Below are 21,240 nucleotides of genomic sequence, written 5' to 3'. Positions count from 1 at the left end.
TAAATGGACCTGACTTACGTTAAAGCACAGAATAGGAAATGAACAGAAGACCACCTCAGGGGTGCGATGTGTCCCAGATTTTTTATGAGCTACGTCAGATCTGCCATTACTCTCGCAAGTACTGCGGTTGCTAACTACTATAAATTATACAATACAATGGAAATTTTTTTGTAAGAGAATCGCACTTTCAAGTAAAAATTCTTTAAAGTGCTACTGAAGTGAAATTTTGGGTATCGATTTTTTTCTATAATCAAATAGTTCTATCTTTCCTGATCACTTTGGTATAATTTTTATGCATATTGAAGCACGGGATCATCAATAAATTTTTGCTCAAAGTTGGGTTACGCGTGCGAATTTTTACCACTGAAATATTATACGGATGTGACGTAATAAAAAGGACGGAAGTCGAAGTAGGAGCATTGATTTACTAGTATTTTGTTAGATTTTCAACACATATACACAATAAAATATGAGTTCTTCAAGCAGTGAAAGCGAACGCAGTTCGGATACTGAAAACTCAGATATGGCAAATGAAAATTTACTTTCAAATTCCGGCGATGAGGATACAATTGTGGCTAATTCAGTGGTAAATCCTTACGAAAATGAACCTCTTGCGAACGCAGTCGGAGAGAATTTTGTGTCGGTCGAAGAAGACGCAGATGGCTTAGAACCTCGAACATTGGAAGCGAGGTTCGAAGGAACCTTTCAGTTAGATAAGTGGTAAGTTGATAAATGTTACTAGAACTCTAGAAGAAATTAAACCATGAATTAAACATGTTATTTTGTCCTTATGTCGTGGTGCATAAATATGATAACAAACCACTTTTTTATAGGTGTGCATGTAGCTTGGGTCGTACTCAACTGCTGACAGATGCCATTGAATACCGTTGTTGTCAATAGGTTGGGCCTACTTTACATAAACTGGTATTCGATGTTAGCATTGAAAAATTAGCTGTGTTACTCTTCACGAAGAGTACACGATTATGACACATGCTACAGTCTTGAAGAATGTTGGAAGAATGTTGGCTCACTTCTAAGAGACCAAGATGGAAGGTCATACAAGCGTATGACCAAGAATACATGAAAATGAGTTAGTACATTTTTGATTTCTAATTTTGTTTTGTAACGAATGATTAATATCTTGCCATGTATCTCTACTTTTTACCTTTATGTGGTTCATTATTGTGCTGTGATGCTTCACAATTTTGTTGTGTGAAGTCAAAATAATTAATCAAATAAGAACATTTTTTGTAGCATAGTATATTATTTTATAACTAACTTTAAAGTTGGCCTGCTAAGAATATTTGTCAAGTAATTCTTGTGGACAATGACATTTTGGATGTCCTTTCATTGGCTGTCCACAATTTTTGCATAAGCGCATTTTTTTTGGATCTGAAGGACCTGTTGAAGCAGCTTGTTTTTCTTTGTCTAAACCTTTTGCTTGCAGTACATCTTGCTGTTGATCTATAAATAACAATTTAATTTGTTTACTTTTAGAATGCACTGGCCATACCTATTATACATGGTAGCATGAACAACTTACATGTGGGAAACAATGGTGTTGAAGATAGTTGTTTCCTATCCAAATGCCGTTGGATTGCCTCAGTTTTGGAAATTCGATCCGAGAAAGTTTTGTTTAAGGCTTCTGGGACTTTTTCCTTATACTTCTTAAATATGTTGTCCATGGATTCCTCACAACTAAGAACCATGACATTTTTGATTTCATTAACATAGTCTGGAAAAATGACAAGTGGTTAGATGTGTAAGTCAAGAGTACCAATGCATACATGCTAAACTTACAATATGATGGTGCTGAAGAAACAGTTCTTACTACTTCATCCCTGATTTAAATTTTGGGTATGTCACAGAATAATATGGTGTTCCATTTTTGTTTTTTGGCTGTCTGTGAAGGTTTTCATTGAAATGAAGTACTGCCAGTACGTGCCTAAACAGAACAAACCATTTATTATGTAATTTTTTTTCTTGACTAGGAACAAGTAAAAAAGGCTTGGCAGATAGAGAACAGTGATTACAAGTTACCTGCAATATGTACCAAGCCAAGAAAAGTGGGTCATCTTTGGATGCCAACCATTTAATGTTGAATGAAAACCTTCGAGACAACTAGTTTGTGCTTCTGAAGATAGTTTTTTAACATCTTTGAGAACAGATTTTTTCAACAGAATGGAGGAAAGTCGCTGATATGATTTAGTTCCTTAAAAAGAATACAATCCCATCTGAAAAGTGGTAAATAACATTTTAGACATTTTAACAATCTCAATTCTGTCTTGCTGCCCTAATGTGTGCATGCTCATACCAACTTGAAGCCATAGACGTTCATCTAGCTCTCCATGAGCACATTTAGGAAACAACTCATCTGGATGGTTTTCATGCTTGTTTGTAATGTGCCTAGCAATGGATTTCCATTTCGCAATCGTCGTCTCATGTTTAGCGATTTTGCAACTGTTGCGTTCACGGTGAATGCAGAATCTGCGAAATGCATTGAACATAGCACAGAGTACTGCTGAGGAACGAATTTTGGCCTATGTCTCCTAACAAATTTCGTCCATTTATTCAGCCTCTCCTTGTCATTCATGGGGAAACGATGTACTGAGACACCCTCTGTGTGTTGACTGTTTGTACAACTTTTTCCGTTGGGCCAACCAGCAACACAATATTGTCCTCCTCGACGATTTTTTGCAGAATTTTGCCTACTCGCCATGTTTTAACTTGCAGTGTATCGTTACGTTTGACTAACTTAATAAAAAATTATTCTCCTTATATTATGTGCGTTGTGATAATATTGCATGGGTTTTAAAACCACAGACTACGTCAAGGATGCGACACCCATCTGATAAGAATGATAAGTCTAATCCAGAAGTTTATAAAAGTAGTATACATTGGATGATTGGAAATAAGCGCGTTACAGTTAGTTTCTGATAACATTGCGTGTGTGTTAAAACCGCAGACTTCGTCAAGGATGCGGCACCCAGTTTATTGAGAAATATAAGTTAATTCAAGAAGTTTATAAAACTCTAATCGATTGTAAATGTTGCTTACCTATGTGTGTTGCTCATTTGTCACTAAATATACGCAATTTTTGCGAAGAGAAGTTATAAAATATGTAAAATTCCAGTTGGAAATATGCTTGTTCGTATATAATTTTCATATACTAAGAGCTTTAAAATTGAACTTCCGTCCTTTAAATGACGTCACGCACTCAAAGTAAAATTCGCATCAAAACAAGCAAATATGCCATGTTTGAACGCAAAGTTCGATGCGTTCCCATCGACTAAATTCAGTGGGCGATAGCTCAAAATGATCAGTAAAATACAGAGAAAACGTTTGTATCGAAAAACGAAATATGAAAATTTCACTTCAGTAGCACTTTAATAACTTCGAAAAAGACTACAGCTAAGGATGTTTAATAACTCTGAAAAAGACTACTGCTAAGGATGTTTAATAACTCTGAAAAGACTACTGCTAAGGATGTTTAATAACTCTGAAAAAGACTACAGCTGAGGATGTTTAATAACTTCGAAAAAGACTACTGCTAAGGATGTTTAATAACTCTGAAAAAGACTACAGCTAAGGATGTTTAATAACTCTGAAAAGACTACAGCTAAGGATGTTTAATAATTCTAAAAAGACTACTGCTAAGGATGTTTAATAACTCTGAAAAAGACTACTGCTAAAGATGTTTAATAACTCTGAAAAAGACTACTGCTAAGGATGTTTAATAACTCTGAAAAAGACTACAGCTGAAGATGTTTAATAACTTCGAAAAAGACTACTGCTAAGGATGTTTATTAATTCTGAAAAAGACTACTGCTAAGGATGTTTAATAACTCTGAAAAAGACTACTGCTAAGGATGTTTAATAACTCTGAAAAAGACTACTGCTAAGGATGTTTAATAACTCTGAAAAAGACTACAGCTGAGGATGTTTAATAACTTCGAATAAGACTACTGCTAAGGATGCTTAATAATTCTGAAAAAGACTACTGCTAAGGATGTTTAATAACTCTGAAAAAGACTACTGCTAAGGATGTTTAATAACTCTGAAAAAGACTACTGCTAAGGATGTTTAATAACTCTGAAAAAGACTACTGCTAAGGATGTTTAATAACTCTGAAAAAGACTACAGCTAAGGATGTTTAATAACTCTGAAAAAGACTACAGCTAAGGATGTTTAATAATTCTGAAAAAGACTACTGCTAAGGATGTTTAATAACTCTGAAAAAGACTACTGCTAAGGATGTTTAATAACTCTGAAAAAGACTACTGCTGAGGATGTTTAATAACTCTGAAAAAGACTACAGCTGAGGATGTTTAATAACTTCGAAAAAGACTACTGCTAAGGATGTTTAATAATTCTGAAAAGAGACTACTAAGGATGTTTAATAACTCTGAAAAGACTACTGCTAAGGATGTTTAATAACTCTAAAAAGACTACTGCTAAGGATGTTTAATAACTCTGAAAAGACTACAGCTGAGGATGTTTAATAACTTCGAAAAGACTACTGCTAAGGATGTTTAATAATTCTGAAAAAGACTACTGCTAAGGATGTTTAATAACTCTGAAAAAAGACTACTGCTAAGGATGTTTAATAACTCTGAAAAGACTACTGCTAAGGATGTTTAATAACTCTGAAAAAGACTACAGCTAAGGATGTTTAATAATTCTAAAAAAGACTACTGCTAAGGATGTTTAATAACTCTGAAAAAGACTACTGCTAAAGATGTTTAATAACTTTGAAAAAGACTACTGCTAAGGATGTTTAATAACTCTGAAAAAGACTACAGCTGAGGATGTTTAATAACTTCGAAAAAGACTACTGCTAAGGATGTTTAATAATTCTGAAAAAGACTACTGCTAAGGATGTTTAATAACTCTGAAAAAGACTACTGCTAAGGATGTTTAATAACTCTGAAAAAGACTACTGCTAAGGATGTTTAATAACTCTGAAAAAGACTACAGCTGAGGATGTTTAATAACTTCGAATAAGACTACTGCTAAGGATGCTTAATAATTCTGAAAAAGACTACTGCTAAGGATGTTTAATAACTCTGAAAAAGACTACTGCTAAGGATGTTTAATAACTCTAAAAAAGACTCCTGCTAAGGATGTTTAATAACTCTGAAAAAGACTACTGCTAAGGATGTTTAATAACTCTGAAAAAGACTACAGCTAAGGATGTTTAATAACTCTGAAAAAGACTACAGCTAAGGATGTTTAATAATTCTGAAAAAGACTACTGCTAAGGATGTTTAATCTGAAAAAAGACTACTGCTAAGGATGTTTAATAACTCTGAAAAAGACTACTGCTGAGGATGTTTAATAACTCTGAAAAAAGACTACAGCTGAGGATGTTTAATAACTTCAGAAAAGACTACTGCTAAGGATGTTTAATAATTCTGAAAAGACTACTGCTAAGGATGTTTAATAACTCTGAAAAAGACTACTGCTAAGGATGTTTAATAACTCTAAAAGACTACTGCTAAGGATGTTTAATAACTCTGAAAAGACTACAGCTGAGGATGTTTAATAACTTCGAAAAGACTACTGCTAAGGATGTTTAATAATTCTGAAAAAGACTACTGCTAAGGATGTTTAATAACTCTGAAAAAGACTACTGCTAAGGATGTTTAATAACTCTGAAAAAGACTACTGCTAAGGATGTTTAATAACTTCGAAAAAGACTACTGCTAAGGATGTTTAATAACTCTGAAAAAGACTACAGCTAAGGATGTTTAATAACTATGAAAAAGACTACAGCTAAGGATGTTTAATAATTCTGAAAAAGACTACTGCTAAGGATGTTTAATAACTCTGAAAAAGACTACTGCTAAGGATGTTTAATAACTCTGAAAAAGACTACTGCTAAGGATGTTTAATAACTCTGAAAAACTACTGCTAAGGATGTTTAATAACTCTGAAAATAACTACTGCTAAGGATGTTTAATAACTCTGAAAAAGACTACAGCTGAGGATGTTTAATAACTTCGAAAAAGACTACTGCTAAGGATGTTTAATAATTCTGAAAAAGACTACTGCTAAGGATGTTTAATAACTCTGAAAACGACTACTGCTAAGGATGTTTAATAACTCTGAAAAGACTACTGCTAAGGATGTTTAATAACTCTGAAAAAGACTACAGCTGAGGATGTTTAATAACTAAGAAAAAGACTACTGCTAAGGATGTTTAATAACTCTGAAAAAGACTACTGCTAAGGATGTTTAATAACTCTGAAAACGACTACTGCTAAGGATGTTTAATAACTCTGAAAAAGACTACTGCTAAGGATGTTTAATAACTCTGAAAAGACTACTGCTAAGGATGTTTAATAACTCTGAAAAAGACTACTGCTAAGGATGTTTAATAACTCTGAAAAAGACTACTGCTAAGGATGTTTAATAACTCTGAAAAAGACTACTGCTTCGGATGTTTGATAACTCTAAAAAGACTACTGCTAAGGATGTTTAATAACTCTGAAAAAGACTACTGCTAAGGATGTTTAATAACTCTGAAAAACTACTGCTAAGGATGTTTAATAACTCTGAAAAAGACTACTGCTAAGGATGTTTAATAACTCTGAAAAAGACTACAGCTAAGGATGTTTAATAATTCTGAAAAAGACTACTGCTAAGGATATTTAATAACTCTGAAAAACACTACAGCTAAGAATTTTTAATAACTCTGAAAAAGACTACTGCTAAGGATGTTTAATAACTCTGAAAAAGACTACTGCTAAGGATTTTTAATAACTCTGAAAAAGACTACTGCTAAGGATGTTTAATAACTCTGAAAAACACTACAGCTAAGGATGTTTAATAACTCGGAAAAAGACTACAGCTAAGGATGTTTAATAACTCTGAAAAAGACTACTGCTAAGGATGTTTAATAACTCTGAAAAACACTACAGCTAAGGATGTTTAATAACTCGGAAAAAGACTACAGCTAAGGATGTTTAATAACTCTGAAAAAGACTACAGCTAAGGATGTTTAATAACTCTGAAAAAGACTACAGCTAAGGATGTTTAATAACTCTGAAAAACACTACAGCTAAGGATGTTTAATAACTCGGAAAAAGACTACAGCTAAGGATGTTTAATAACTCTGAAAAAGACTACAGCTAAGGATGTTTAATAACTCTGAAAAAGACTACAGCTAAGGATGTTTAATAACTCTGAAAAAGACTACTGCTAAGGATGTTTAATAACTCTGAAAAAGACTACAGCTAAGGATGTTTAATAACTCTGAAAAAGACTACTGCAAAAGATGTTTAAAGCCAGTCAACATCAACAACAACAGTCCTTCTCAGGACTACACTAAACAGGATGATTTACATCTACAAACATTGTTTTCTTATTATATCTCATTCATGACCCGGGTCGCCGTGACAACAGACGTCACGTGATCCACTCCTTCTTAACACGTGCTCTAACATACTGTGATGGCAGGCATGTAAAACAGAAAGTTCCACCAACCTTTGGGATCCCTTTTCTCCAAAAACCTCTGAAATCCCTCAAGTTCCTCTCTGTCTTTCATCAAACTTTCAAAGCTCACTCCGTCTGGAGGGACTGGTAACGAGTTTTTAACATCTTCCACACCGTACCTTCGACTTTCGAAATTTTCTTTTCCTTCTTGATCGTCCAACTGTCGAAAGATAGAGGGTAAATAGTTGGGTGAACGAAATTTCATCATAAAGACTAAAGTCAGTTCGGGAAAGTAAAACGATAAAACGATAAATATGATGTTAAAATTATAATTTCATTGAAAAGAACTCGTAAAATGACGGTGAGTTTAATCATAACTCTGCATTCTCAAGATTTGTGGAGGAAGTACGTCACTTTTGCATAATGAGAATTTCTGCATGCGTGTTTCATTCAAATTACAAATTTGCAGCAACTCATTACGCAACGTGAGGTCACTTTCTCCATAAATGGGACATCACACAACTTTAATATGTTGAGAATGCAAAGAGATATGACAAAACTGTTTTACAAAGTCCACTGTCATTTTACAAGCTCCTTTCAATGAAACTATAATTTTAAAAGCTAATTTTTTTCTTTATACTGGTCCTTAACGTCTGTCAACTAGAAGTCTAGAAGGAATAGGAATGACTTCATAAAAGCAGGTTCACCACCAAGAATACTAACATACAGTAGACCATTTCCAGGGGGGTTTATGCAAGCGAGCACTTATGCATGTGTCAGAAGCGTGCACCCCCTGGATAAATTCAAATTGGCTCACAGAAGATTTTAACGAAACACTATAAAGGGAGGAGAGAAAAACAGAGCGTTGGAAGTTTAGAAACACGTGAAACGCAAAATTGAAAATTCTGTTTCACGTTTTTCAATGAACTTACTTCGTTCGATAACAAAGATATTTTTCGTCGTGAATTGTTGTCGTTCAATTTCACCGTAATGTAACGCAACTGTTCACTCTTTGGTATCTAAGATATGAAACTTGGTTTATACTGGTCAGCGTTAACAATTGGATCATATATCAGTCTCACCCTCCCTCCCAAATCTCGTCTGCGTTCTTACTATCCAACTTTCCACACTATGTATCTTTATCATGGAGTTTTTGATTAATTCATAAATTCCTCACCATTTCGTACTCCTTTCGTTCATCACGGCAAAGACTATCCCATGGTTCTTTGAGGCACGCCAACACGTGATCATCTACGTCATCAAACAGATCTTCGTATGGCGGATCCAATTGTTTCTTTATATTTTCTCTGACGTTGGATGAAACGTTGATATCACAGACGCTCCCTGGAGCTAAGAATCTTTCGTATATCCACTAAAATATAATGAAATTGGGCTCATCATATCTTCATGCAAAATGACAAACCTGTTATATCAATCAAAATCCCCAAAAATATTCACAGTTGACATTCTATATCCCCTAAAATCCCATAACACATTCACAGTTTACAATTTTACCTCCAAAATCCTTCAACACATTCCCAGTTTACATTTTATATCCCCAAAAACCCCACAACACATTCACAGTTTAGAATTTATACCTCCAAAATCCTACAACGTTTTTAAAATTCACATTTATATCCCCCAAAAATCCCCAAACACATTCCCAGTTCCTATTTTACACCCCCCAAAATCCCCAAACACATTCACAGTTGACATTTTATATCCTCTCAAATCCCCAAACACATTCACAGTTCACATTTTATATCCCCCAAATCCCCAAACACATTCACAGTTCACATTTTATATCCCCCCAAATCCCCAAACACATTCCCAGTTCCTATTTTACACCCCCCGAAATCCCCAAACACATTCACAGTTCACATTTTATATCCCCAAAATCCCCAAACACATTCACAGTTCATATTTTATATCCCTTAAAATCCCCAAACACATTCACAGTTCACATTTTATATCCCCAAATCCCCAAACACATTCACAGTTCACATTTTATATCCCCCCAAATCCCCAAACACATTCCCAGTTCACAATCTAGCCTACTTTTATTTAAACATCAATTTAGAGTTTGAACTTCGAGAACGATAAAGCTAACAAAGCTTTCTAAAGATGTTGAAAATCTTCACCTTGGCCTTGAAAATCACAGTTTCTGAACAGAAGGGACCACTTTCGAAACAAGCGGAATAGTCTCGCGTCGCTTGCCAGAAAGACAGGCAGTTGGACCAGAACTAAACGGACAAAATTGGAAAAGTAAGAGAAAATTAATCATAACCATGAAGACAAGAATCGTGTTCAAAGATAAAAACAAGATATTATATACTTCAAAAAAATCGACTTTTGAAAGAAGGATTAAAATATTAAAACATGAAAAAAGAGAGTATAATTTACTTTATTGTTTTCTTTTAATATGAAATATTTCAAGAAACATCCAGATTCAGTCTGGTACTCCAAACTATCACGTAGCGACCGCTCTACGTCATAGGTTTCGTCCTTCTCGACTGAATCACGTGACTGCTGTCCACGTGCATCGTCCATGACGCCATACCACCTTTTGAAGAAATCATATAGTGAATATTCCAACTCCTGAGTCAATTTGATCACTTATGAAACATTAAAACTGACATTTGAAGACGGGGGGGTTAGAATGACCGAGATAGACGTCATATGGGAAGAATGACTCATAAAATGTTTGAATAAGCCAATCACACAGAGTGATTACCTTTGTTCCAAGACTGTACTCAAACTAGGCGCGATTCTTGGAGCAATGACAAGTCTGATTGGCGAAAAATATTCCACGTCAGAACATCTTGGAAACGCGCTGATTGGTCGTTTTTGAAATCCGAATTCTTCCTTCTCTGGCGTTGCGTGTATCTGAATAAAAATTTAGGAAGTTCCTGCAATAAATTATCTCTTGATGCAACACAACTGTAGAAATCACATCATCCGTCACCTCAAGCTGTCGCTTCCCAGCGTTCGTGTGATAAGGCGTCGTCACTTTACGTCCACGTGCTGACTTTGATCTCAGGTGCGTCGGTTTCCATTTGTTGCACGTGCGACTCACGTGTTGTAAAGATATGTTGCTTTCCCAATGTGAACTACTGCTGGAATAACTCACTATACGGGATTGTGGTGTGTTGTATGAGTGTGGTCTAGGGATGTACTGAGCGTTGAGGGATTGTGGTGTGTTGTATGGGTGTGGTCTGTGGATGTATTGAGCGTTGAGGGATTCTGGTGTGTTGTATAGGTGTGGTCTATGGATGTATTGAGCGTTGAGGGACTGTGGTGTTTTGTACGGATGTGGTCTAGGGTTGTATTGAGCGTTGGTGGGATATGGTGAAATATGTATCGGTGTACAAATGTGTATTGATGGGGACATTTTTGAAGATGAATGAACTTTTTTCGAAATATTTACTTCATGTAACGTGAACCTTTTACACCTATCGAACAAAAAGAATGTTCAGAGTTAATATTTAGGAAAGCTAAAAAATGCTAGGCGAGAACTTTTTTAATCCAAGCGAGCTCAAGGATGACTGAAACTTTCAGAAAATCTATCTAGTATTTGTTCAGTTGTTACTAATTACTATTTTGTTCCCCGCATTGTTTTCAATTCCAAAAAGGCTCACTATACATTATAAAAATGAATTACCAATACTTTAACAATGGTTCTTCAACGATTTTCTGTGCTTCATTCATATCTTCAGCTAATCCTGATAACATGTCTTTCTTTATCTTACGTGGTAACTCCAATGGCGAACCATATTGTTGTTTCATTTCCTGAACATATCTACAGATGAACAAGCAAAATGCGCATGTGCAGCTCAAATACTTGGTTATAAATGTACAACAGTGTTTCATGCAATATTTTCTCTGTTTCACACAGTACTCCCTCTATTTCACACGATATTTTCCCTGTTTCCCACAGTACTCCCTCCGTTTCACACGATATTTCCCCTATTTCACACAGTACTCCCTCTGTTTCACACGATATTTCCCTATTTCACACAGTACTCCCTCTGTTTCACACGATATTTTCTTTCTTTTACACATTATCTCTGCTTCAAACGATGTTTACCTTTTTCTTTCTTCGCTATTTTTAATATGTTTCCAATACTCAATTTGCAGCCAAAGCAGAAGCAAACTTTCGCCTTTAGTGTCGACCAGGAAGTCTTTGAACTTGTCCATGGCTGTTTTTGATGAAAGCAAGGCCTTCCTGTTAACGTCGTTATCATTGATTTTTTGATCGCTTTCCACTGAAATACCGTTATATTGCAAAGAATCCATGGAGCTTGTTGTATTATGCAAGAAACAATCTCCATCGTTTCTTTTCTTTACCAATTCATCATTTTTAAGCTCAACAAAGTCATCTGAATGTTCATTCTTGGACTTTTCTTCTTCATCAAATCCTTTCCCTTTATTACTGTTACCCGAGACATTTAATGTTAGCACTTCATCATTTGAAGCACCGTTAACATCTTCTCTTACGTCAATAGTTCTGACGTCAGCACCTATGATGACGTCACCGCTTGTTTTGTCGTTTCTTTTGTAAGATTGTTTCTCTGTGCTTGAGGAACTTGTACTTCCAAACTGGTCGTCCAAATGACTGTTGAAACTTTCTTTAGAAGAGATTCCACATGTTTTCATTTCAGTAATGAATGTTTTTCCTCGTGAGATATTTCCAGTGATTCTCTCGAAATAATTTGCCTAAATCAGATGCAAAATCATTTTGTTTCATAAGCTTCTTCCACAGTTTAACCATTAAAGCAAAAACTATAGCAGTCCTATTTCATACTATCAATGGACAAAACTGAACCCAAATCTCGACCATCTACATTGGTTTCATGACCTGAGATTAGAAATGAAATTTGACATGAATCAATCCTCAGCAGAAATCAGTTGAGTACAACATGAATACCCTCAGTGACGGATTACTAATTACAAGGCCTGAAGGCTTAAACCCGTTTTCAACTAGCCACGTATCGTAACGTATCGGAGCAAAACGTAACACGGCGCATGCGTGCTCGCTTCTATTGACCATTAAATTCATAAGCACGCATGCGCCATGTTACGTTTTGCTACCATACGTTACGATACGTGGCTAATGGAAAACAGGCTGAAGACAATGTTGTTGGAGTTTAAGTAGGATATCTATTCCTTCCACTATGTTCAGTCTCTTGATGACATTTGTGTAACTAACGCTCCTTTGCCTTTGCATTTCCCAGCTTGTTTTTGAAACTCGTAGCATCAAAAATAAGGAATAAATTCACAGTTGAAACTGGGAAAACCCAATACTTTATGAGTTTCGATTATCGTTCATTTGAACAGCAGATCATACGATTTTCATCAGCAGAAATGGTCTAAATTAAGAACATTTAACTAACACGGAATTGCAAAACCTAAACATGTCTAGACATAACAGGGCTCTCGAAAGCCCGAGACTGTAGGCTTCAGTCTATTTAGCCCAGTGAGTAATCTGCCAGTGAACACCATTTCCCATGCATCAATCGTCGCTCTATCAACAGGCTGCACCAAGCACTTCAAACATCATTGAGGGAGGGGAGGTACAACTTCCCTGCGTCAATCGTCGCTCTATCAACAGCCTGCACTAAGCTTTTCAAACATTATTGAGGGAGGGGAGGTACAACTTCCCTGCGTCAATCGTCCCTCTATCAACAGCCTGCACTAAGCACTTCAAACATTATTGAGGGAGGGGAGGTACAACTTCCCTGCGTCAATCGTCGCTCTATCAACAGCCTGCACTAAGCACTTCAAACATTATTGAGGGAGGGGAGGTACAACTTCCCTGCGTCAATCGTCCCTCTATCAACAGCCTGCACTAAGCACTTCAAACATTATTGAGGGAGGGAGGTACAACGTCCCTGCGTCAATCGTCGCTCTATCAACAGCCTGCACTAAGCACTTCAAACATTATTGAGGGAGGGGAGGTATAACTTCCTTGCGTCAATCGTCGCTCTATCAACAGCCTCCAGTATAAACGTCATATGTTACCTGAGCCGATGAAAGAGCTTTTGATAACTTGTATTCTGCGAAAATCATACTTCTCACGAATTCATCTAATCTGTACTTTTGTAACCATTTTAAAGTCGATTGGTGATCGAGAACTGTGACACAGTAACTGATCTGAACTTCGTTTCTGGTTGGATCGTGTCTCTTTTGAATATTTCCACAATCATCTTTGACTAGTTTCTGTGTAAATTCTTCCAAAAGGCCAGATTGTTTGTCGTAGTAAATTCTTGTTTGAAAGCACTGGAAGTTGATGTTCATAAAATTAACACAGAAAAAAAATGTGTTAGTTTCAAAATCTATCCCATACTGGTTGGTTCGCGGAGGGGAGTACAACTTATTTTAGGGTGAGTAGGAGGGTATGTACCACCTTATTTTCTACACATTTTTATTCAAAGTTTTTCTGTGTTTAAATAATATGGTGTTGGTCGGTAGATGCTGTCCTTTGGTCAAACATCAAACAACAATAAAATGTTTTCAACCATAAACGCTGATTTGAAAGCATAAATCATGACCAACTTTCAAATGAAATGGTCATTATGTAAAATTAAAATTTATAAAATTTAAGTCATCAAACCTTATGAAGGAAAGTCAAGCTAAGCTTTGTTGATATTGTTCCAGACTTTTTTAAGATGAAAATACATATTTAAGACACACTTACTGGCAATGAAAGAAATGTGTTAAAGTATTCCACAAACGTATCGTCATCTCGAAGATACTCAACCTAAACAAAAGACAGTCTGTTATATGGAAGTTTTCAGTCCATGAAAAAGATTTGTATAACTCGGACATTGCTAGTTGACATTACGAGTTCGAGATTTCTATGAGATGATAGTTGATGAGGGCGTCGGGGTTTGTTTGAGTAGAGTCATACTAAAGTAAATGGTTTGAGCCCGGGAGTATCGTTACATGTTTGTAGATGTAGATCGTCCAGGTTGGTATAGTCCTGAGAAGGACTGTTTTTGTTGTTGTTGACTGACGTGTCGACAACCTTAGCGGTAGTCGTTTTCAGAGTTAAATGAGGAGTAAACGTCAGGTTAGCCGTATTAACCGAAGAACCAGATAACAAATACGGCTAACCTGACGTTTACTCCTCATTTGACTCTGAAGATGACTACCGCTAAGGTTGTCGAAACGTCAGTCAACAACAACAAAAACAGTCCTTCTCAGGACTATACCATCCTGGACGATAAATATCGATAATATCGATAAAAATTTATAACATGGATAAAAATTTCAGTGGTGATGAAAATAAGAAGATGAGCAACACGGCAGTTTGGAAGATAGGGAACATGACGAAAGCAATTCCAGTGAACAAATCGTTCAAGATGATCTTGCAGGAGAGACGGAAGAAATGGAAAATGGCACAACGACTCAATCCGTACAGGAAAGTTTTATCGAAGAATTTTTGCCTCACGTGCAAGATTTAATTAGAGAATTTGGATTTACAATGGAACTTTTAGATGGACATTTTGTTTTGAATGTTCAATTAACACAAGAAGAATTGTAACATGATTTCACTCCAGAACTTTCTTCTTCTCACGCCATTCTTACATTCTCACTTGGAGCAAAACTTTAAGATATGGAAAACATTTTCGGTATTTTTATAGAGTACGTATTTTAGTAATTTTAGTGCTGAGCTTGGTAGAAATATTGAGTTATTAAACTTTAAAGTTTACGAAAACCTTGTTCTGCGTTTATACGACATTATTTTCAATAAATTGTATAATATGATATAATGAAACTAGCTTTTGTCTACTCGTTATTTTCTTGGGGCAATAAAAATATTTAATAAGCGCCGCTCTCACTTAAACGCCGCTCTCGCATAAGCGCCGCATTCAAAATCGGAAAAATTAAATAATCGCCGCGGCGTTAAAGCGAGTATTTACTGTATATTACCCATGTTAATGTAATGTATAAATGAAAAAGACATTAAGAATGGACAAACATTCTATTGAAGTAACTAAACATGCATTGAGCAAGCCAAGAGTCGTTCGCTTTTTAATAAAGACGGCAACCACAACAACTGTATGAATAAAACAACGACAAATAAAGGAGAACTTCGACAACCTTTTTCTTATAAATAACTAAACATGCATTGAGCAAGCCAAGAGTCGTTCGCTTTTTAATAAAGACGGCAACCACAACAACTTTATGAATAAAACAACGACAAATAAAGGAGAACTTCAACAACCTTTTTCTTATAAATAACTAAACATGCATTGAGCAAGCCAAGAGTCGTTCGCTTTTTAATAAAGACGGCAGCCACAACAATGGTATGAATAAAACAACGACAAATAAAGGAGAACTTCAACAACCCTTTTCCTTAAGAATACTACAGTATGACTCTTCTAAAATAATTAGATTATTCGCTCTCTATTTCCATAATATTATCAACTAGTGGAAATTTCGTGCGCGTAATGCCGTAATTTATAAAACTGTGAATTATGTAGAAGATATCGATGTTGAAAGTTTTTTACTTACAAGGTTCTCTTTGTTCAGCTCGACGTTTACATCTATGAAAGAAAAACGATGCAATTAAACGAAATATGTTAGAGAAAGCAACTTATATCATAGATTCATCGACGGCTGTAAAATATAGTAGTGAGGAAGTTCAGACTCAGAATTATTTAGATATCATTTAGTATTGTAGTAATTGTACTGTTGTTCGAGCCTCGAATTAAAATTAATACCGAAGCAGATGTACTCTGAAATACCTTCCATTATGTTCCCTTTTAGAATCCATCCAAAAATTCATAGCTTAAAATTAATCTTGAAGAGACTTTTTATTGTAAATATTTAAAATTAGGTTTTGGTTGTTGTCCGGACGACGTTATTTCCCATCCTTCAGAATGCCGTTATATAAAATGGCGCTGCTCACGACCATTGCAGACTGGGCGAAGCAACGCGTTCTCTTCAGGTTTCTGACTTTAAGCAAAGCTGTAAAATTGTCGATGACATTTTCGATCACGTCTGAAAGTATACCTCGGTCTTCTAAAGCTTTAGTTTATTCAGAATATGGCGACCCAAGTAAGGTTATCAGGTAAAAATATTCCTGTGAACACTGAATTTTACCTTGAAAGTGGTTGAGTTGTTCTGTAGTCAATGCCGATGATTTTACATATGGCAATTCATGCAATGAGTTAGTGCTAGCTCCTACACATGCATGTCAATTTTATTATCAATATCAAAGAAGCACTCCTCATTAACAAAACTAACCCTGACCTCAATGTTCAAGTTTTTAAATTCAATACAATATTTAGTTTATAATACGCTCGGACGCTCCCCATTAATTTATCTTATTTCCTTTTTATTGTTGTAATTTATGTAACATATTACTTTTATATAAACCTTGTATTGTTTATTATTTCACTTATACTGAAGATGGCATCATGAGATGTCGAAACATGTCTATTTTAAAAAAACTCGTCGTGTATATTAACTGCGCATTAGCAATAGTGCTTCTACGAAATTATCAATAAATTATCCAAGTTCTGGAGAGGCTGTCTCTGTCTGTGAACATACTGCAACTCTCATCTGGATCTGCCACTGATTTCTACTTTGATTTTGTAGTCAACACGATTATCCACTACCAGAATTCAACAGAGAAAGTGTTTTTCTAAAAATGTTGGCTTCACCTGTCAATCCAGCTGATTTGAATGTGCTTCAAGGTGGGGAGTGCAATTGATACCATTATATGCTTGCCTTCCCCCCCCCCTTGAAATTCTTAGTCCGTCACTTTTAATTTAGGATTGTATCCCATCAAACCTTCCCTCCCTGCTGTTGGTGGTAACGAGGGTGTCGGGGAAGTGTTGCAGTTTGTGATGATGTGAAGTCTGTCCGTGTTGGAGACTGGGTATTAATGGGAAATGCAGGATTCGTATTAGCCAATCATATGAGTTAACTCGATTAGACTTTTTCAGCAAATAGTTTTATTTTTTTTTATACAAATTTTCAAAGGTAGTTTGATGGAGATAAAGGTGTTGAAAGAGGATGATTGTGTCAAAATTCCAGTAAAAAATGGTCTTTCTATGAAAGATGCAGCCATGTTGTCCATAAATCCCTGTACAGCTTACAGAATGTTGAAACACTTTCAACCATTGCAAGAAGGTGTATGTCTGAAATCTCTTTCACAAAATCTCCAACTGCATGGCTTTTAAATGTAGAATTGTTTTAAACAAACCATGCAACGAGACGTTTACAATTGTCACAAATTGAAACTGTACATTTAACGTTGTATCAACCCCAACATCAGGATGATAAATTTTATTTTAACCATTGAAGACAGAAAGTGAGAATTAATAATCTTCAATATTTTAATCAAGAAAATATTATTCAAAAAAATTTAATTCCTCAATTCAAATGATTTTATGTCAAAATCGTAAAAGTTTTATTTATTTATTTTCATCACAGTTATTGACATGACGTCATAATGATGTTTTTACATACGGGAATGGTTGACAGTATATAAATTTTTCTGTCTTTAAAGGGGTTATATCACGAATTTTAGCCCCCCTTTTTTATTAGCTAAATTGAAAGACCTTATTTCAGTGATTTTAAATCTGCAATTATAATTGAAATTGGATTGGTGAAAGTGATTTTATGGACGTTCAAAGTCACGATTTTCAGCATTTTTTTTGCGAACTTTTTGATCGGTATGCTAATGAGTTGTGACGTAGATAGTTGAACACATATATCAACATGGCGTATTCTACTAGTAATCTTAATAAGAAACGCGGAGGAAAACGCTGTGTTGCTGGCGGACCTAATCAAATTAGTTGCGCCAATGATTCAAAAACAGAACGAATGTCGATGCATCTGTTTCCTAATAAAGAAACAGAGCCGCAAAGACATAGAAAATGGGTAAATTTTGTGCGTAAACATAGACCGGCTTTTGAGGCTTCCTCTACCTCGTGTCTGTGTTCTGCGCATTTTGAAGATTCTTGTTTTGACCTTAATTTGAGCGTGCAAGTCAAGCTCAAAAGAAGGTTGAAGAAAGATGCTATCCCAACCATTGACGTGGCTGGGATTCCTGAACCATTACAGGACGAAATAACCGATCGAAAGCGCAGACAAGTAAGTTTACGCTTGTTTATGTTAATTTTTCTTTTGTCATATGTAAATTCGATATATGTTTTGTAGATTATTCGACATACTCTCCATAAGCCATCGCTGAAGGAAACATGTTCTCTCGATGAGGAAGTACCATCTACTAGTGATGGAGCTGAGCATGTTGAAGTATGCACTGGGAAGCAAACGATTCGCCATTTGAAGAAGAACTACATGCAGTTGGTGAAGATATTTGTGAATCCCAGTCTCCATGTAAATCGTGCCATCGTCTTAAGAAAAACTTACATCTTTACAAAAGACTTTAAGCTGGTATAAAAGACAAAAGCATCTTTGAAGAAAAGGCCCAGAAGTTGCAAAATGAATATCGACGCGAAATCAGGGAAAATCGTAATACATCCGTGGTTACCAGCATTGATATAGACGATGAAATGCAGGGGAGTGCTGAAGAGCTTTTCGAAGAAGAATCATACATGGACTACTCCTCTTTCGAAGAGTCTAGTCAGAGTGAAGATTTAGATGAAGATACCACAAGTAATACAGTCAGGTATTTTATCTTATAAAGAATTAGATCTCTGTTGTATTTCATAATGAATTTTCTTAATCGTGTTACAGAAAAGTGATAGTACCCTCTAGCCTCCCTATCTGGGCACTGATATACACACCTTTCCTGATGATTACAGTATTAATATAACATTGAATGGTATGTATACTTGTCAGATTGAAGATGACTATCTCACTCGATTGTGCAACTAATTAATTTTCATGAATAATTTTTTTTATTGTAGTTTAATGCTCTACATGCCCTTTGTGGATGCAGTGCACTCAAGTGTGAAGACCTTATAAGATAAGTTCATGTGGCTTGCTATTTTCCATTTTTACATTTATGCTATGATTTAATTCCATATAATTTTTCTTTTTTTTCCCAGACTGACATTGAAGAAAAGATTTTCTTTACCGTATAGTGCATCCATGTATCTCCTATTTGGTTTCCATCTAGGCATATTTCCTGACCATTCTAAACTCAGCAAAGAAGGCCAACAGTCTCTACAGTGCACAAGTTAAAAGACCTTTCCATCATCGCCCCTCTGATGGTATGTAACCTTTTGTGTTAGCACTTGGATATGCTTTCCGAATAAAGTGGTAAACACAAGCAGGTAAAGGCCGAGTATTCTCCCATCCCATAGACCCACAAAACCATCGCATCAACCATCTGTATGCCACAGCTCTCAAGTACCTGAAGTAAATAAAAAGGTTGGACTAATTATTGTTGATGAAACAATGTTGATGATAACATTCTTTCTCATACAATTTACAATCTTACATATTTAATGATTGTGATGCTTGGCGGCGATAAGCACGTCCATTCCTATCTCTCAATAGTGGCCCGACGTTTTCAAGGACAGCCTCATGAACTAAAGGCCCAAATTTGGCATGCTGTGTTATGCATGATATTTTCTCAATGCTGCCATCGAATGTCATTTTCTGCAAAGCTGGTCCTATTTCCTTACAGCATCTGTACTCTAATGCGCCTTCTAACAAATCGGTATGACAGCATTGACAATTACACCTGAAACGTGGGAGCATTGTGGTTTATAAAGTAACTTTATGTATATTACAAACAGGAGAAAACAACAACTTACCATTCACCGAGTGGAATTACGCCATCACTTCGTTGTTCTAAGGTCGCAGGAGAATTCCATCGGGATCATCTGGAGTATGCACTTCATCACCATCTCCTGCGAGCGGTTCATCGTCATATGCGAAGTCGTTTAAATGCTCGACATAACCCACGGATTCCGAGCTCGAATCAGATACGCATTCAGACATCGAATTCGAATTATCTGAGCACTGATTTGAAGCCATACTTTCCGGACAACTTGTTTTTTAATATTTTATTGAAAATACTGTCATTATTTGTTTTTAACACAAGAAAAACGACAACAAAATCACCTTCTATAATATAATATTATATTGACGGAAACAGACGTGTTCAACTATCTACGTCACAAGTATCAATATGGCGTCGTAAAAAATTCGCAAAAAGTACCCGACTTTGGAGGCAAAATTAAGGAACTTATATTTATCTGTTTAAGTCCAGCGACATGTCATAGTTCTTCAAATAATCCAAATTTTCAATTAAGCTAATAAAAAAGGGGGCTAAAATTCGTGATATAACCCCTTTAAAGTAAAAAAGATAATTTTTTCTTTTTACGTAGTTTTTGTGTAGAAAAAATAGCCATTTTTCATGGCATATTATAGTACATACGAATGCTTTAATTTGATTAAATGAAATTTTGGCTTTCTAAAAATGTTCATAATGGTTATTGACACTTCCATCCAATTTTGGGGGTAAATGGGATTATAATTTACATTCGTTTCCCTCAAGTGAAAGGTGGTCCTTTAGCTGGTGGATAGTGAATTTCAGCAGGTGGTTTATCAGCTTTATATACCACTTCATAAGTTATAAAGCATACATATTTACTAAGTGATATAAAATATCCCTTACAATTCAGCCAGATGTTGTACTTGCAAATGTACAATTACTTATGACGTTCAAAGTGCCCATGACATGAAAATTTTTATGGTTGCAATCACCAGAACTTTTGAAATGACAGCGTACTTTCTAAAAAAGTTGATGCATATCTCTTTTCCTTCGCAAGATATTGAATTTTTTGTTATTTCTATTTCATCCAACTT

At 35.6% G+C, this 21,240-nt stretch overlaps 3 protein-coding genes and 3 long non-coding RNA genes across 10 annotated transcripts in view; 3 read left to right on the top strand and 3 right to left on the bottom strand.

Annotated features, from left to right (window-relative positions):
- The first annotated feature begins 207 nt into the window (after positions 1–207).
- Positions 208–1,782, top strand: LOC124456257. 2 transcript variants are annotated; one of them, XR_006952183.1, is made up of 3 exons: positions 208–720; positions 834–1,090; positions 1,498–1,782. It is a non-coding gene; the product is annotated as an uncharacterized LOC124456257 (long non-coding RNA). The 2 variants fall into 2 exon arrangements; XR_006952182.1 differs by having other exon boundaries at positions 208–1,090.
- Positions 1,092–1,729, bottom strand: LOC124456255. The gene is made up of 2 exons (XM_047006745.1): positions 1,544–1,729; positions 1,092–1,464 (listed from the first exon to the last, which is right to left on the bottom strand). Exons 1-2 carry the CDS (start codon positions 1,707–1,709, stop codon positions 1,295–1,297), a joined length of 336 nt encoding a protein of 111 aa, XP_046862701.1. The 5' UTR covers positions 1,710–1,729; the 3' UTR covers positions 1,092–1,294.
- Positions 1,783–1,969: 187 nt separating the features above from the next.
- Positions 1,970–3,185, bottom strand: LOC124456258. 2 transcript variants are annotated; one of them, XR_006952185.1, is made up of 2 exons: positions 2,315–3,185; positions 1,970–2,234 (listed from the first exon to the last, which is right to left on the bottom strand). It is a non-coding gene; the product is annotated as an uncharacterized LOC124456258 (long non-coding RNA). The 2 variants fall into 2 exon arrangements; XR_006952184.1 differs by having other exon boundaries at positions 1,970–2,212.
- Positions 3,186–7,383: 4,198 nt separating this feature from the next.
- The window catches only part of LOC124456246 (regulator of G-protein signaling 22-like), a 44,515-nt gene continuing 30,658 nt past the window's right edge, over positions 7,384–21,240 (bottom strand). For 2 of the 3 annotated variants that reach the window (XM_047006732.1, XM_047006733.1), the window contains 11 exons: positions 14,135–14,197; positions 13,459–13,716; positions 11,525–12,153; positions 11,099–11,236; positions 10,403–10,889; positions 10,172–10,323; positions 9,841–10,000; positions 9,579–9,680; positions 8,615–8,809; positions 8,370–8,456; positions 7,384–7,657 (listed from right to left, as the gene is read on the bottom strand). In XM_047006732.1, coding sequence (XP_046862688.1) covers positions 7,442–7,657; positions 8,370–8,456; positions 8,615–8,809; positions 9,579–9,680; positions 9,841–10,000; positions 10,172–10,323; positions 10,403–10,889; positions 11,099–11,236; positions 11,525–12,153; positions 13,459–13,716; positions 14,135–14,197 — 2,487 coding nt within the window. In that variant the 3' untranslated portion in view covers positions 7,384–7,441. Of the gene's footprint in view, positions 7,658–8,369; positions 8,457–8,614; positions 8,810–9,578; positions 9,681–9,840; positions 10,001–10,171; positions 10,324–10,402; positions 10,890–11,098; positions 11,237–11,524; positions 12,154–13,458; positions 13,717–14,134; positions 14,198–15,957; positions 15,990–16,190; positions 16,299–21,240 lie in introns of those variants that run through there. The other variant, XM_047006734.1, reaches the window with a different exon arrangement.
- On the top strand, positions 16,311–17,187 carry LOC124456256 (enoyl-[acyl-carrier-protein] reductase, mitochondrial-like). The gene is made up of 2 exons (XM_047006746.1): positions 16,311–16,516; positions 17,047–17,187. Exons 1-2 carry the CDS (start codon positions 16,326–16,328, stop codon positions 17,159–17,161), a joined length of 306 nt encoding a protein of 101 aa, XP_046862702.1. The 5' UTR covers positions 16,311–16,325; the 3' UTR covers positions 17,162–17,187.
- On the top strand, positions 19,164–19,775 carry LOC124456265. Its single transcript, XR_006952192.1, has 3 exons — positions 19,164–19,243; positions 19,329–19,634; positions 19,728–19,775. It is a non-coding gene; the product is annotated as an uncharacterized LOC124456265 (long non-coding RNA).

The sequence above is a fragment of the Xenia sp. Carnegie-2017 genome, unplaced genomic scaffold (assembly GCF_021976095.1).
Source record: "Xenia sp. Carnegie-2017 unplaced genomic scaffold, XeniaSp_v1 HiC_scaffold_44, whole genome shotgun sequence".
NCBI lineage: Eukaryota > Metazoa > Cnidaria > Anthozoa > Malacalcyonacea > Xeniidae > Xenia > Xenia sp. Carnegie-2017.
The sequence above is the reverse complement of the archived record's forward strand: the minus strand, read 5'-3'. Positions and strand labels throughout refer to the sequence as shown.